Source organism: Syzygium oleosum, unplaced genomic scaffold, assembly GCF_021117445.2.
Source record: "Syzygium oleosum isolate NSW1041296 unplaced genomic scaffold, Sole_v2.1 Sole_v2.02, whole genome shotgun sequence".
NCBI lineage: Eukaryota > Viridiplantae > Streptophyta > Magnoliopsida > Myrtales > Myrtaceae > Syzygium > Syzygium oleosum.
Window position 1 is genome coordinate 14,053,760 of NW_026607486.1, and position 15,809 is coordinate 14,069,568.

Genomic DNA, 15,809 nt, shown 5'->3' on the forward strand with positions numbered 1-15,809 from the left:
CACCCGCCCACCAAAAATCCCACCAACCAACCTCTACTCCCATCCATCCATCCATCCATCCAGCCACTCCGATCCTCAACCCCCTCCCACCAAACTCCATCGATCCATCCGACCCTCTTCTTCTTCTACTTCTTCTTCGCTGCAGCAACCAGGGTACTGGGTAGTTCGCAACACCCACGAAGCGGTCCTGTGCGGTGTCCCTCCCGGTCGAGATGGCGAGGAAGAAGATCAGGGAGTACGACTCCAAGAGCCTCCTCAAGCAGCACCTGATGCGCCTCGCCGGCATCGACCTCTCCATCCGATCCGCTCAGGTTCGTTCTCCCCCCCCTCCGATCTCGGCTCCCTCTCTGTTTCTCGATCTCCGTTTCTTGAAAGTTTTCTTTTTGGGGCCGCGGATGCGTCGCGGTGCGGCGTTCTGGTGTTTCGATCCTCTATCGGTTGCTCGTGGAACCCATTTTCGAAAGGAACCGTCTTTCGTGTGGGCGATGTGGTGATTGGTGGTGGGAAATTAAGTCGTGGAAATGGGTGTTGACGGTTGACTGGAGTGACGGTGTCGTGGTTTTATGTTCACGTGTGTTTTCAAGGTGACGGAATCGACGGATTTTGCCGAACTGGTGAACAAGGAAACGTGGCTGTCCTCTACGAAGCTGGTCGTGAAGCCCGATATGTTGTTCGGGAAGCGTGGCAAGAGCGGGCTTGTGGCCCTGAATTTGGATATGGCTCAAGTTGCTCAGTTCGTGAAAGAACGTATCGGTGTGGAGGTGATCAAACAAACCCAAATTTTGTTATATTCACTGCGCTTTCGCAATGTTCTTGTTGTTTGAAAATGCTTTCCCGATTTTGTTCTAGGTCGAAATGGGCGGTTGCAGAGCACCCGTGACCACATTTATAGTCGAGCCCTTTGTTCCCCATGATCAGGAGTACTATCTTTCTATGGTATCGGAGAGGCTGGGATGCACTATAAGTTTTTCAGAGTGTGGAGGCATTGAAATAGAAGAGAATTGGGATAAGGTATTCGATGATGCCATGACGTAATATGGTGACAAGACAGATGGTTTCTGATATCCTTGTGTTTGATTCCATGTGGAGCTAATTGGACATGACCTCTTTCTGTGCAGGTCAAGACTATTTTTTTGCCTACCGAGAAGCCTTTGACAAGCGAAACTTGTGCTCCACTTATTGCTACACTGCCTCTGGAGGTTGTCATGTTTCACAATTTTCATTTAACAATTCAAGATTTTCAAAGTTTTGTACTTTGCAGATGGGTAACATTCAAAAGACAAGATATGTGACAATACTCTGCTTAGAAGGATTAGACTGAATACTCATTAACTTTAATCAAGATTTCTAAGGAACTAATTAGTATAATTGGTAGGAGAGAAACCGTGTTTCGTAGCATCTTTGAAAAAAAAAAAAACCCTCTCTCTGGAATTATCCCCTATGTATGATTTCTGTTTGCTGTGAAAACCAAGCTTAGAAAATCCTTTTTGCAGGTTCGTGGGAAAATTGGGGATTTCATAAAGGGAGTCTTCTCAGTATTTCAGGGTATGGAAATGTTATGAGATGGAATAATAGTATTGGCTCTTTACGACTTTACATTATGAGAAGGCTTATCTTTCAAATTATAAAAATTATCTCAACCTAGTACTGGACCACGAGACTTGCAAATCTTGTTCTCCTTTGTTTTTATACTGTTTTTAAATATTTGAATGCCCTTTCTTTTTTTCAGATTTGGACTTCAGTTTCCTGGAGATGAACCCATTCACTTTGGTTGATGGGGAGCCCTATCCTTTGGACATGAGGGGGGAGCTGGATGACACTGCCGCTTTCAAGAACTTCAATAAGTATCATTCTGCATAAGACTCTTCTAAAGCTTCCCTCTCGACTGCTTCTTTCCTGCATATTAAGCTTGGCACTCCAACTGTGCAGATGGGGTCATATTGAGTTTCCATTGCCGTTTGGCAGAGTGTTAAGTCCGACGGAAAACTTCGTTCATTCATTGGATGAAAAGGTAGCTATGGAGACTTAACCATGTCTTTTAGTTCAAGCTATTGCGTGAATATTACAGCAAAGTGAATTCAGTTACTCGAAGTCTGATATTGGCCTTGGCCACCGGGTTTAGTGCTTGGTATTGGATTTCTTGATGAAGTTGGGATTTGGGAGCTCTAATTGCGGCTTGCTTTTAGTAATGATTTATGAGATTATATGGCGATTAATCAATGCTTGACCTTCACTTTTTATTCCCCCTGGGGCAGACATTAATGCTTTACGCTGCACGATTGATCTAAACCTCATCTGATACTGATGGATATTCTGTTTAAATCGTCACGGTACTTGACTCCAGCACTTGAATCTGCTATTGGCACTTCTTGCTCCCATAGAAAACTTGACAATTCAAGTGCGTTTTTGATATTGCAGACAAGCGCATCCCTGAAGTTTACTGTTTTGAATCCAAAAGGACGTATTTGGACCATGGTAGCTGGAGGTGGAGCCAGTGTAATCTATGCAGATACTGTGAGTTTTCATTTATCTCATCTGTTGACTAAATCACTCTTACTATCACGACCTCATCTTGTTTGGCTCGTTGCTTACTCTATTTTGGATGTAAATCTGCTTGTTTTGCAATTCCGTGATTGTCATGGTAACCTTCCTGCTTATCTCAATAAATTGGCCTCTTTTTGCATTGCGGAAAAAAAAAAAAATTTCCTTCTTTTCGTGCTACACTTTAACATATGTTCTTTCCAGGTTGGTGACTTGGGCTATGCATCAGAACTTGGCAACTATGCAGAGTACAGTGGAGCTCCAAATGAGGAAGAGGTTTTGCAGTATGCTAGGGTGGTTATAGACGTAAGATCCTCTGACCGTTTGCGCGTTTATGTTACTTTGTTTCTGCAATCTCACATAATACTTGTTATCACTTTTGGAAATCTTATGCTGCTGCAATCACCTGATTTCATTGGCAGTGCGCTGCTGCAAACCCCGATGGTCGTAAGAGAGCCCTTTTGATTGGAGGTGGCATCGCTAATTTCACTGACGTTGCTGCCACGTTCAATGGCATAATTAGAGCCCTTAGGGAGAAGGTATAGCCTAACTAAATTAATACTATGACGTGCATTTTCATGGATAATATTCATATATGTATGATCACTCTCTTTCTTCCATCACATGATAGGAATCTAAGCTGAAAGCAGCAAGAATGCATATTTATGTGAGAAGAGGCGGCCCAAACTACCAGACTGGTCTAGCAAAGATGCGTGTACTTGGTGAAGAACTTGGACTTCCGCTTGAGGTATGTCATGGATCGTCTTTGTCCCTTTTCTTCTGTTATGCTTTGCTGCCGATGTATGTTATGATCACGCTGAGCAAATTCCTTCTTTTTATATTGTGCACTGGCTCGACTTGCGTATTTTTGCTTGGGAAAAAAAAAACAAATACCTAAGCAACATGCCAAGGGGTGACATTTTCCGATACTATGATAAGGTTTAACATGGTTATGAAAGTAGATATTGGTAAACTTGAAATGACGCAACTCGATACGAATTTGAATTGCACAAGTTTTTTAACATGTTGAACAAAAATATAATTTTTTGCAACCAGCCAACGTGTCAATGACACGAGTCAGCTCGAATATAAAACCCGAATTTGATATGCAAACATGTCGCGACGGATCATCGGCTCTCTATTCCTGCTGATCTTTCTTCTTGCTCATGATGTAGGTTTATGGACCTGAAGCGACAATGACAGCAATTTGCAAGGAAGCGATTGAGTGCATAATGGCAGAGTCATAGAATGCATTCCAACTCCAGCAACTTTTAAAGGAATTGCTCTGGTGGTTGTCTCATGCATTTAGGTTTGGCCAAGAGAAAATCATTGCATTTTGACCATTTCAAGATCAGGTTCCCGGAATTTCTTCACAAGAAAGAAAAAAGAACTTAAATTGCTTGGAATTTCTCGAACATTGTTCAATCCCCCCAATTTGCAATAATGTGTCAAATGTGTGTTTTGCATCTTCAATAGTATCTTTGTAAGGTGAGAGCTAATGCACACATTCTCTATATACTTGAAATGAAAGGTCTCCAAGCTCGAAATGTTTTTGTGAAGTGCCTAGCCCTAGATCTTTGTACTGATTTTGCTTCTTTCTTTTGTGGGTCCCCTCCCAATTCTGCTTTTTGCATGCTCCAATAGTCCAATAAATAATAAAGTTGGTTTAGTGGATGGTAATTCGATCATGTGTTCACTTCACTCAACTTAAAAACATGTCTTACAAAATGAAAATTCCATCTGCAAAATGAAAAACAAAAAAAAAAATGGAAATACGATATATTACACTGAAACTTATATAGATCAATTGAGACACATATCATGGAAGATAATTTGTTTGCATTTATGATGTGCGGAATTAAACGTGTCATGCGCATAATCCAAGCACACAATGATGTATGTCATTCACTAAGCCAATCCATTGAATTGGCCCTTGCACTAATGCGTGCTAAGTCAAACTCTTGAGGCAAGAACAGTTACATCAATCGACTGACGGTCGAGTCGATATCAGTAGAGTTGAGAAGTATTGACATCGGCTTTATTGAAACCGAGTCGACCTAGAGGATAAAAGAGCGGAATGGAGTTAAATATCAAACTCTTTAGGCGGGATCAGTTTCCGTTAACTGTAGCAGGCTAAGGTTGATCGGAATGGAAAATTTATAGCGTCGAAGGTCCAAGTCGATCGTATTGGAACAATTATCACCATCAGATATGGGGCCGGAATTTGATTTTAATGAGCAAGAACGGTTATTAAGAAAGGCTAGCGATCCTGGAATACAAAAGGTGTAGATTTGAAGAGGAAGAGACACGCACGGAATCCGGGAACCAAAAAAGAGAAATATTTTATTTTGAGCGAAATTACTTTTCTACAATTTATCAACATGGTTTCCTTCCACATCTACCCTTTGCTGTTGTAGGCTGAGGAGTCATCTGTCTCAGTGGACAGTTCAATTTGATGACTTCGGAGTGAACACAACCCAAGCATATGAATAAAACACGTTTGTGTTAGCAAGTGTGCATGCAGATGTCTGTGCACATAGGCATGATATGTTCTCTCTCCTCCTTATGTCAATTGGACTGTAAATAGGCTAGAAAAATATGAGTTCAAACTAAACCTGTCAAAATTCTTAACTCATATATAATAGGCCGAGTTGTTACAAGAGTTACTTATATTTAGTATATATGTCATATATGAGTCTAAACATAATATGGGTGTTAAATGGGTCATAAATGAGTCGTAAATGGGTCATAAGTGGGTTTACAACTTACTAGACTCGATTTATCTCTATGATTCTCTCTTAATACTCTCTCGTCCTTAGATGATCTTGCGCTTACTCACTCTGCACTTTCACCTCAGTTTGGATATGAGTTTTCCTATATTGAGTTAAATATGGAAATGGTTTAGTAATATTGATCGGGTTGGGTATGTGTTGGTATGAGTCGGGTCGGATATGTCACTTTGCTTTGAATGGAAATAGGTCAAAACGGGTTAAATGAGTTCTCTTTGGGTCGGGCCATTTTCAATCCGATCCACCTATTTGACAGGTCTAATTAAAACCAATATTAAATTGGCCTACTGAGGATCATTTAGTATGACGGGAGAAACGGTTCAATGAGTCAATATTATTATTGGCGGATACTATGATCTCTGGGCGTTCGAGAAACCAAAGGCATTATAGGGAGCAGAAGCAAACCACCGGGATCGTTTGGTACGATCGTATGAACACGATGCCAAGGCAAATGCAGCAACTTAAGGTTTAAGAAGTTGCTAAAATGACTAATTCCACTTTGATCATCAGTCCAAATTTAGTCTACTCGATAGCTAATATTATATGAGTTGGGATAATCTTTTTACGATGCTCTTGAGATCGCAACGGGTAATCCTAATATCATAGGAATGATCCGTCGGCGTCAAATCTCAGCTGTGATAATCCTCGCTCTAAACCCTCGATTACGAATGAACATCATCCGAGAATCATGACTTCGAGCCATCCGACGAGTTGAATACGAAACAGAAGCACAACATCTGAGGAGCAATAACCTCGCATCGACCAGCATATGCAAACTTTTGCAACGTCAAGCAGCAAGCTAATGGACGAAAAACTTGATATGGTCGTTCAGTTTCAGTTCAAGTTCAACAAACAAATGAATAGAAATTTGCAAGCAGACACATGCGCGACTGTGCATCAGGCGATGACTGCCGTGGCGGCCTCGGTCGTGGGTGGCAGCCAAAGTCGAGAGATGGCAAGGCCGAGGGAGAGGAGAGCCAGCCTTGAGAGAGGGACAACGGGAATGAGAACCAATTTTCTTTTAGCGATGGAAATTTCATCGCCATTGAGGTTCAATTTGCTGCGCACTTCTGGTTTCGTCGCCTTTATCTTTTTTTTTTTACATTAAACTTATAAAAATACGAAATTTTTTTTTAAAAAAGAGAGGATAAAATAAGAGAAAATTACGTTAATTATAAGATAAATAACTAGCCGAAAGCAAATATTAATAATTAGATTAAATAATGAAAAATTGACTAAAAATATTCTGATAAATATAATTACTTTAACAGAACCAAACAACATAATTTGAGAAAAGTTAAGTACAAAAGAAAAAATAAAAGTATGTGACAGATAATGATCTATCTTGACATTCTATTTTTCATATTTTTATACCTTTTTCTGAAGATAAAGACGAGAAAAGATGCAATAGGTCTTATTTCTCATACATCTTAGGAAGATTCCGATCACATTTAGACAAGTAGATATCCAACATGTGGGCCGGGGACAAAGAATTTGCACAGAGAGCGATAAAAAGATCATAACTTTCGATCCAGAAAGAGTTTCATGGCCCATAATACAAAAAGAGCCTATTTTGAGCGCTATACTATTGCCAAATTGGGGAACTGATTTGCACGTCTTTTTAGCCTTATAATCCATCATTTAGGCGTGTTTGAGGTGCACTTTTATGTCAATTTTCCTTTTTATATGAGGCTTTGTTAATTTTTCCGAACTTCTTCTCTGCAATACGACTATTTTCGGGCTTTCTCATGTCGCCTCTAGTTTGTAGAGTGATTATTTGTTCCTTTAGATATAATCGTCTTTTAGACGGCTTTTAATCATTATTTCAAAAAACATAAAAGAGAACTTTCTCCGAGTTTTTGTCCATGAGCGATGGTGCGCATAAGTGCATGTTTGTGAATCGGATTGTGAGTTTCATTTTTGCTAGGCTGACAATTCATGTCGTCTCGTGTTATATTGAAACAAGGGTATATAACACAAATATAGCTTACCAGAACAAAACATGTTTAATAAACATGTTGAACTCACCTCCACATGCCTCATAGAGCATGTCAAACCACAACATGGTTAACATAATTATCTGATTGTTGTCCACACGTCACAATACTTTATCACGTTTATAATGATAAACACGTTTATGTATGACAACATGTGTTAACACGTTTCAACATGGTTCTAGATAATATGAATAATTTCACTTTGCATTACATCTAAAGTGTATTATTGACTTTTTTTGTCTATCTTGTATGATTTTGTTTTCCTTAACTTTGATTTTATTTAATAGTTTACATGTACAAACTTCATTATAAAGACAGAAATAAAAGATTGTTAAAATCACGCAATGTATTCATGTATGTAAATATATGAAAATTAATTGAGCCTCATTAACATTGTTTATGCACAACAACATGCGTTAACACGTTTCAACATGTTTGTAAACAATATGAGTAATTTCACTTTGTATTATATCTAAAGTGTATTATGCTAACTCATTTACTCACAAGTGTATTACATCTAAAGTGTTTGCCGACGCATTTGTTTAAAATATACAACACCAAAAACTTATGCACTAAACATGAGTTAAGCAATTTATCAAACGCATGATACGGATATGAGTAAAAGAGCAAGGATACAGGAAATGGTCAGCCGATTGATAGGGGTTCGGGTCTAAATCGTTGCGTACTCCATTCCTCGAGATCGTTCGAGAGCGTGCCGACTGCTGAGGAATTCTTTCTTACCAACCTTTTCGAATCTACCACAGAGGTCATGAAAACCTTTTCTGAAGCCCTTCAAAAGTGTGAATAGAATCAAGATCATCTACCTCATTTTCACCATCGCTTTAGCTTTTCGAGTCCAAGGTAGATGCCAATGCCTTCCTCCTCCTTTCCATTCACGAACTTTTTCAGTACCTCTTTCCTCATTCTTTGTCGTCTCTTTTGTCCTTCTTGCCAATCCGCTCCTTCCTGTCCCCATTGTCTTATAAGACAAGTCTCGTACATTCGCACCTTAGATGCCCCCCCCGACTTGTCACTCTCGTGACATTTGTCGTTGTTGCTCCAATTAGGCTCGTGTATTTTCCATCCCAAATATTCCATTTTAACCTGCCGTTGGAAGTTAAAAATTGTCAATCGCATTTTTACCCGCGCAACGAAGACTAAGGGTATATCTGCGGCCCACTTTTAATTTAAGCTCATTTCTTGCCATTTTTTTTTGTTTTTTCCCCGTTTGGGACGATATTGGTGACTATTTTTTCTGAAAAATAGTTTATCTGGAAAATAGCCGGCTAGTTATTGTGTTGATGAGCAAATGTATATGCACACTAAAAATAACCTAAGCACAAGTACAACCAAAGAAAATCATCTATTATTTTAATGAAAACATTTGGTTTAATTAAAACTTTAATATATGTCATTACGTTATAGTTTGTATATTTTAACTACTTAACTTTCATTTTGTTTGGTGAATCTAATAGTCCAATTTTTATTTATTTTTCATGTCTTCACTACACGATTATTCAAAAGGAAAATCTCCCTAAAACATTATTGCACAAAACGTTATATTTACCTTGATTACAAGGAATTATTAGCCATTAATAATGCAAAACATTAAATTGTTTGATCTTAAGAAGCTGTTTTTATGCTTTTCCTATTTATACATGTACTTGTTAGAATCAAATATCTAGACTAATAACAGTGTAATAGGAATTGTGTGTAATATATACATCAACTCCGATATTCAATCTTTGAACAAATTCTCGTAAATTTGGTATCGGAAATCAAAGTTGAAAAACTCATGATCATGAGGAAAATCTAGACGAAAGAAAGTGAACAATGTGCAAATAAACCTAACCTTTCTTTTACTCCTTTGTATGTTTGATGCTTGCTCAGATTGCAAGAAGTAGTCGAACTCTTGGGCAATGGAGAATAATAAGTTCATAAGGAGACAAACATGAAAAAAAATGTTTGAGAGGGTTGGAAGAAGCGACACTAGGGTTATAAACACTCTTTTGAGAGGGGCAAGGATAGTATTGTATTTTAATAAAATTGAAGGTAATCCATTTTTTCGTTAATAAGAGGAGTTTCTTACTTATCTTAATGGTTTTTTTTAAGGTAATATCATCCATTCAAAGTGGTTGGGGTTTACCCACTATATTTGGTGTGAAAAAGTGTAAGCCTTTTTGTTGTTTATTTAATCCTAGTTTAAGTTATATCCAATCACCTACCACACAAAACAAGAGATACGACAAATCCGTCCCCCCACTCCTTATCCTATCCCAATCTTAGTACTTGTCTTGCCGACCAAACGCGACCTAAAAGCATCTACACACGAGCGGTTATATAGCATGAAGATAAACGCGTTTTATCATCCCTTTTTTTCTTTCGATAATTCAGCGGCAGAAGCGTAGAGACCTGGGTACTTGGTAACCCATGTAATTTTACACGAAATCTGTGGGATCTGAACGATAAATAGCCATCTTGGCCGGGCTGAAATGAGAAGTTATCATAGGATATAACAGATTACCACAACACTTTACAGAAAAAGAGTCCCCTTAAATTTTCCTTAGTATGATATTAAAACTCAAGTTAGGTGTTTCGAAATACCTCCAAAACGTTCTTCAAGGATCTTTTCCTCTGTTGAAAGTCTAAAATGTATGGGGGAGAAAAAAGACAACCTCTTACCGGGACTAACAAGTTACACAAAACAACCGACAAGTTTGAGAAGAAAAGGGGAACATGAAAGAGATAAAAAGTTCAACGTCTTCGAGTTCGATCTGCCCAATGCGGCGTCGTTCCTGTTCAGCAATTGTCCTAACTGAGTCTTTGCGTTCCTGCACAGTTCACACGTCAAACTTCTTGAATCAATGCTTCCACACAATTTAGAATTGTAAAGATAGGGCAAGCAAAATTTTCAATGAACGTTTAGAAATGTTATGCCCTGTACGACATGAATGGACATCTCTAGAATCTAAACCGTTCAGCTTGCGCGGACCGGTCAATTGGGGTGCCCTTTTCGTTCATTTGCCACGGCACATCATCTGAAGATGCCCCCGGCGAACGCATATTACTCGACAGGAGCATCAACGAGATGCCGACTATGTATCAACTATGTGGGGGAAGCAAGTGAAAGCAGCAGGACAGCACGAGCCTGGTTTCTTACACGAATCACGTGAGATCATATGGCAAGTACGTAGCATGAACAATGAGATCTCACATGAACAATAGTTGTCCGTTAGCGATTCATGATGATGCTCGAGGGTAAAATGTCAATGACAAGATGATAGGCACGATGAAGAGTTTCAGGAGCAAAGAAAACAATAATAATTTACCCCCCACCATCCAAAATACGAAATTTTTTTTTGAAAAAATATAGAAAGATAAACGTGGGTCGGAGAAGAAAGATCAATACCAATGTGATGTGAGTGTGTGGTGCCTTGTGAATTTGTCAGAATCTGTCAAGTCAGGAGAGTCAGACACAATTAAAGAAGGGCAAAAATCAAGACTACAACCACGAAAAAAGACAACCTAAGGAACAGAAAAAAGCGAGTGCAGCCTCGCTCTCGTGACTCTCTCGTCCCATGCATGAAAAGATAACGCCCAGAGAAACGAGTGAAGTCAGTCCAATCGCATATTCGACAAAGTACGTGAGTCACACACCAGATAAAACATGAAATTTTACCGCAAATTCTTGCGGTTTCATCGAATCTAACTATGCATGCCAGATCACGTCCGCTGAAAGACATTGTTTTTTACCTTTCTCAGATTAAGAAAAGTCGCTGAATTTCACGTACCTGTACTCGGTCTTTTCTTCCCAAAGAAAGCTCATCGGATTTTTCAACGGAAATCTCCGAAGGTTTGGCTTGTGGGCGCTGAATCCAAGGAGGAGCTGATCACTTTGTCGTCGCTGATCATCAGGCCATACTTTTCTTGATTCTGTCGTCGTTGCTCGTCGTCTCTCTGCACATCCATAAACCCTCCATTGTTGCCGTTGCCGTTGCCGTTATTACTCACGCGTCTCACTATCTCTCCGACCCCAAGAAAGTCCCTCGTCATCCCATGTTGACCCATGTGGGTCGTCGTCGACTGCTCCGACCCGGTCTTGTTCGTGTTGTCGTAGATCCCGTCGTAAGCGTCCCCGGCTGATTCTTGATGATGATGATCTTGCCCACCTCCGAAGGCGCAGTTCACTAGCTCCTGGAGGTTGTTGTCGCCACCGAATATGCCCGCGAAGCTAACCGGGGCAAGTGGCGACCGGTCGGATTTGATGCCGCTTGAGGAAGAGTAGTTCGCGAAGGTTTTTAGGAAAGAGGCATTGTTGTTGGTATCCGTTCTTGAGGTTGCCGAGCCCATTTGAGCAGCCTTTTGGAGGAGAGCAGTTGCAGACATGTGAGGCGGTGAGAAATCATGGTGGTTGCTGTTTTGCAGAAGTGAAGTGCTATAGAGAGAAGGCACTCCTGATGAGCTGATCTGATGATGATCACTGGTTATGCTTCTCTGCAAGAGGTTCGATCCTTCGCTTCCGATCTCGTTCTTGAACCGGTGATGATCTGGGACCAAAAGCCCGGAATTGAGTAAGCTGCTGGTGCTGCTGTTGTTGTTGCTGTTCGAGCTGCTACTTGAAAGCATTCCAAGATTGAAAATATTTGCCAATGATGATGATGGTGATGGATCATTGTTGTTGCTCTTGACATGATCAGGGATCAATTGCTGCATCATCAGTCCATGGAAGGGCTTGTTCTGGAGCAACCCTTGGTGAGGTGATGCTTGCTCCTGAGAATTGTAGCTTTGATTTGACTGATCTTGGAACAAGAAATTATTAGGGGATGGTGAGCCCATTGAGGGAAGCGGTTGATTAAACGTCGAAGAAGCAGTTCCCATGGAGGGCGCAAGGAGGTGATCAAATAATTGTCCACTCCGAGCACGGCCAAGCGGCGAGACGTCGTTATTGTTGGAATGGTTTATTCCCTGGCCTTGCATCATTGAGGGTATTTGGCGATTCGCTTGCGACAATCCCAACCCCATGTTGGTGCTTCCATAGATGGAGTGGTTGCCGATGCTGTTCAAGGCGGGAGGGTGTCTAGCATTCTCTTGAGCAAGCGCGTCACAAAAGGCACGGTGAGTGATGAAGCTGTCGCGCCTGCAAAAGTTTCATCCGCTATGCCGTTTAGCAATTTTAGCCAAAGAGGGTGAGGAAAACTAAAGGTTTAATTTAATTAGCTGGATATGAAGCAATTAGTTAGGGTTCATGCACGTTTCATCAGGAGAGTTTAACTTTTTTAATTTTCGGTAGGCAGAAATCATACGAATATTTCCAATTATCCCATCTTAATCAAGTGTGTTTCAAACATTTGTTCTCAGTAAAGTCATACTTGAAGCTTCATTTTTATGACGGATGACTTAGGTAGAGCACTGTAAGTAGGGTCAAGGGAAAGATTTTAGGCATGTCTAACTCTAAAATTAATCATAATGGACCTCCGGACACACATACACAAACACACACAAACCCTCAAAGGAATGAACCGTAGAGAATATAATCATGGACATGGTCTTGGCCGGGAGAGTAATTTTCCTCTAGTGCATTAAATATATGAAAAAGAAGGAGAAGAAGAATAAGTTATCTTCGTCAAACTACCATTCTAAGAGCCGGCAGTTCAATAAATGAGAGGAGGGAATATTTTCAAATCCATGAAAAAAACTGATGCAATCTATGTCTATCCATGACAGGAGCCTATCTATTTCTCTCAGACTTAGGTTTTCATAAATGCAAAATCCCATGAAAGTGATACAATATTTCATCATAAATACAAGGGAAGTGGTCTTTGAATTGGTGTTGTGTGTTCCTGGGAGTAGATTGTGCTGCAAATATTGTTAGGTGCTGTTCAAAACCCAGCTTTTGCCATTGCAATCATGAAGACATCTAAAGGGAGAGAGAGGGAGAGAGAGAGAGAGAGAGAGAGGGGTTGATTGTCAGAAATGGTACCTGGAGGAGAACAGTCCTGATAACATGTAGCCAAACGATAACATAACAAAAATGGCAACACCACCCCAAGCTTCTTCATGTGTGTGCATAGCAACACGTGAATGAGGGCAAATAAGAAAAAAAGAAGACACTTGTGGGCAGATGGCGTTCTTCTCGAGGTAAAAAGGACCCTCATGCTGGAAATGATTGTTTTTCCTGTCTAAATTTCTTGGCTTCTTGATGAAATTTCAAAAAGCCATTATAAAATGTACACGAGAGAGAGAGAGAGAGAGAGAGAGAGAGAGAGAGAGAGAGAGAGAGATTCACTAAAAAGGTGAAACCCAGAGACGGTGTAGAAAAAAGGGGAAAAACCAAGATGATTCAAAAGCTTCTTCTGTCAATTTCAAGAATCTAATCCTAATCTGCAGATGCCAAGCACCAGGTCTCTCTCTCTCTCTCTCTCTCACGCACGCAAAACTAAACCATAACCCACCACGTTATTTGCATCCTCACGAGCCAAATTGAAGAAATAATTCAGCAACTAACGATTTTCGCACATTCAAATGCAAGATACGTTCATTCAAAGAAAAAAAAAGTCAATGAGAAGATAATGGTTATACCTTGAAAAAAGAGTGCCGCAATCACACCTGTACTCCCGAGTGCCACAGGTCTTGGAGTGCGCCTTCCAGTCCGACTGCACTGCGTACCGCTTCGAGCACTTGTCACACTTCCACTTCTTCTCGCCGTGCTTGCGGGAGTAGTGCTTTTTTATCCCTGTGAGGTCGCCGAGGGCGCGGGACGGGTCATGGTGCACGCAGGTGGGCTCGGGGCATAGGTAGACCTTCCGCCGCACCGCCTCCTTGTTGGTGCCCTTCTGCTTGAGCTTCCATGGCAGGTTGTGGCCCCTCCGGTGCAGCTGCAGGTTCTGCTCTCTCTGGAACCCTTTCTTGCACACCTCACACACGAACCTGTTCGTCGCCATCAAGCTCTTGGGCGACAGCGCTATCACCTCCGCGTCCGGATCTGTCACGTAACGCCGTTGTGGAAGCACAATTTTTATACTTTACATAAGTGAAAAATGCCAAAAATCCATCAAATCAGTGGCAAAATTCTATGGCAAAAGGAAGGAGTCAAACAAGGAGAAAAACTGGGATACAGACATGGCGCAATTAATGAAATTTTGAGGGGAAGTTTGGAAAAACTAGGGTTTCTTTCTTGTAACCTATTTGCAGGAGATGCATCAAGAGCATCAAATGACTCCAAAAATTCACTGAAAAAAAATAATCTTATCCTCCAAAGAATAGTTGCCCATTTCTGTGTTTCTAGAGATATGTATGAATGAAATCGAAACTGGGTTGATGATACTTGCATGGATTTCCAGGTTGGTTTCGCTTCTTTTTCTGGGGAGCTGGAGCTGGAGCCGGAGGTGCAGATGCTGCTGCTGATGAAGCCAATGGAGCTGATGGGGCATGGCGGTGCTGCTCCATCTGAATCAATTGATCTCCTCCCTCTTGAAATCGATAAAATGGCGCCACCGACGATGAAGAGGCCGCCATCACTTCGTCTTCTTCTTCTTCTTCTTCTTCTTCTTCAACAACTTGCACTCTCTACCCTTATCTTCAAGAATGACTAACCCAGCAGGAAAATTGAGCTTGCCTGAAATCTTATCTAGGGAAAACCTGAAACGGTGGTTGCAGCTTCGGCATATTAGAAGTGTGGGTTTCTCAAACCTGATTAAAGAGGAAAAATCTTGTCCTAGAGAGAGAGAGGGAGGGGGGGACAGACAACGAGAGAGAGAGAGGAAAGTTGAAGAGAAAGGGAAAAAAGGGAATCAAAACAGGCCATACGAGAGACATCAGCAGCTAGCTAAGTTACCTTACACTTGCACACAGTTTCTTCCCTTTTTATTTCACTTGCTTTTGATTGAGTACGTTAAAGCAAAGCTCCTCAGTTGTTTTCGCAGCCATTATTTTCCCCATCATTATTCACTGTGATTTTGCAAAATTTAAGCAAGCACATGATTCTGCACTCGCCTCTCCTCCCGTTTTAAAATATGTAAATCAAAGTTTTTCTTTGAATTTTCCGTTACGATGTGTTTGCCATTTTTGGTCTCAAGAATTCACTCAAAATTTAAAGGAAAAATTGCTGAGGCTGAACATTTATTATGAGAGAGACAGCGATGAGAGGGAGGGAGGCTGATGGTCTTTGCACCACCATGCTGTGTGTCCTCTTCCGGCCGTGGATTGGGTCCACCGACCTATATGGTCCTCATCACCCTCCTTCGCTCTCATTGAAAGAAAAAAGAAAAGAACGGAGCATAATTTCATAAACTGATTTTCTAAATAGCGCAATGGAACAAAAAAAAAACAACAATATGATCTAGAAAGCGCGTGCAAGTACGTCTATCTATTTAAGGGCAAAAATTAGGGTCTAATCCCGTGTCTTATGTTATGATCGATCTAATCTCGCGATATCGATTCATTTTTAATTTCATTTTTAATCGTGACAATATTGGTATCTTCC

At 40.7% G+C, this 15,809-nt stretch overlaps 2 protein-coding genes across 4 annotated transcripts; one reads left to right on the forward strand and one right to left on the reverse strand.

The window, feature by feature from the left end:
- The first annotated feature begins 99 nt into the window (after positions 1–99).
- Positions 100–4,100, forward strand: LOC115681873 (ATP-citrate synthase alpha chain protein 2). The gene is made up of 12 exons (XM_030605971.2): positions 100–311; positions 585–761; positions 850–1,011; positions 1,119–1,199; positions 1,494–1,545; positions 1,730–1,844; positions 1,930–2,011; positions 2,419–2,514; positions 2,746–2,847; positions 2,964–3,080; positions 3,173–3,289; positions 3,717–4,100. Exons 1-12 carry the CDS (start codon positions 213–215, stop codon positions 3,786–3,788), a joined length of 1,272 nt encoding a protein of 423 aa, XP_030461831.1. The 5' UTR covers positions 100–212; the 3' UTR covers positions 3,789–4,100.
- A 5,712-nt stretch (positions 4,101–9,812) lies between these two features.
- Positions 9,813–15,311, reverse strand: LOC115681867 (protein indeterminate-domain 5, chloroplastic-like). 3 transcript variants are annotated; one of them, XR_008815848.1, is made up of 5 exons: positions 14,656–15,127; positions 13,907–14,309; positions 11,119–12,464; positions 10,737–10,779; positions 9,813–10,158 (listed from the first exon to the last, which is right to left on the reverse strand). XR_008815848.1 is itself a non-coding variant. In XM_030605963.2 (5 exons), exons 2-4 carry the CDS (start codon positions 14,840–14,842, stop codon positions 11,162–11,164), a joined length of 1,893 nt encoding a protein of 630 aa, XP_030461823.1. In that variant the 5' UTR covers positions 14,843–14,965; positions 15,162–15,311; the 3' UTR covers positions 9,813–10,158; positions 11,119–11,161. The 3 variants fall into 3 exon arrangements, 2 of the variants coding, with proteins under 2 accessions (XP_030461823.1, XP_030461822.1); XM_030605963.2 differs by lacking the exon at positions 10,737–10,779 and adding an exon at positions 15,162–15,311 and having other exon boundaries at positions 14,656–14,965; XM_030605962.2 differs by lacking the exon at positions 10,737–10,779.
- Between the last annotated feature and the right edge of the window lie 498 nt (positions 15,312–15,809).

Excerpts from the sequence above, each read along its gene's own strand:
- LOC115681873 (XM_030605971.2), top strand. The coding sequence starts at position 213 with ATGGCGAGGAAGAAGATCAGGGAGTACGACTCCAAGAGCCTCCTCAAG. Across the intron at positions 1,845-1,929 it reads GCTTTCAAGAACTTCAATAA|ATGGGGTCATATTGAGTTTC; the intron begins GTATCATTCTGC and ends CCAACTGTGCAG. Across the intron at positions 3,081-3,172 it reads TTAGAGCCCTTAGGGAGAAG|GAATCTAAGCTGAAAGCAGC; the intron begins GTATAGCCTAAC and ends ATCACATGATAG.
- LOC115681867 (XM_030605963.2), bottom strand. The coding sequence starts at position 14,842 with ATGGCGGCCTCTTCATCGTCGGTGGCGCCATTTTATCGATTTCAAGAG. Across the intron at positions 14,310-14,655 it reads AAACCAACCTGGAAATCCAT|ATCCGGACGCGGAGGTGATA; the intron begins GCAAGTATCATC and ends GTTACGTGACAG. Across the intron at positions 12,465-13,906 it reads TGCGGCACTCTTTTTTCAAG|GCGCGACAGCTTCATCACTC; the intron begins GTATAACCATTA and ends AAACTTTTGCAG.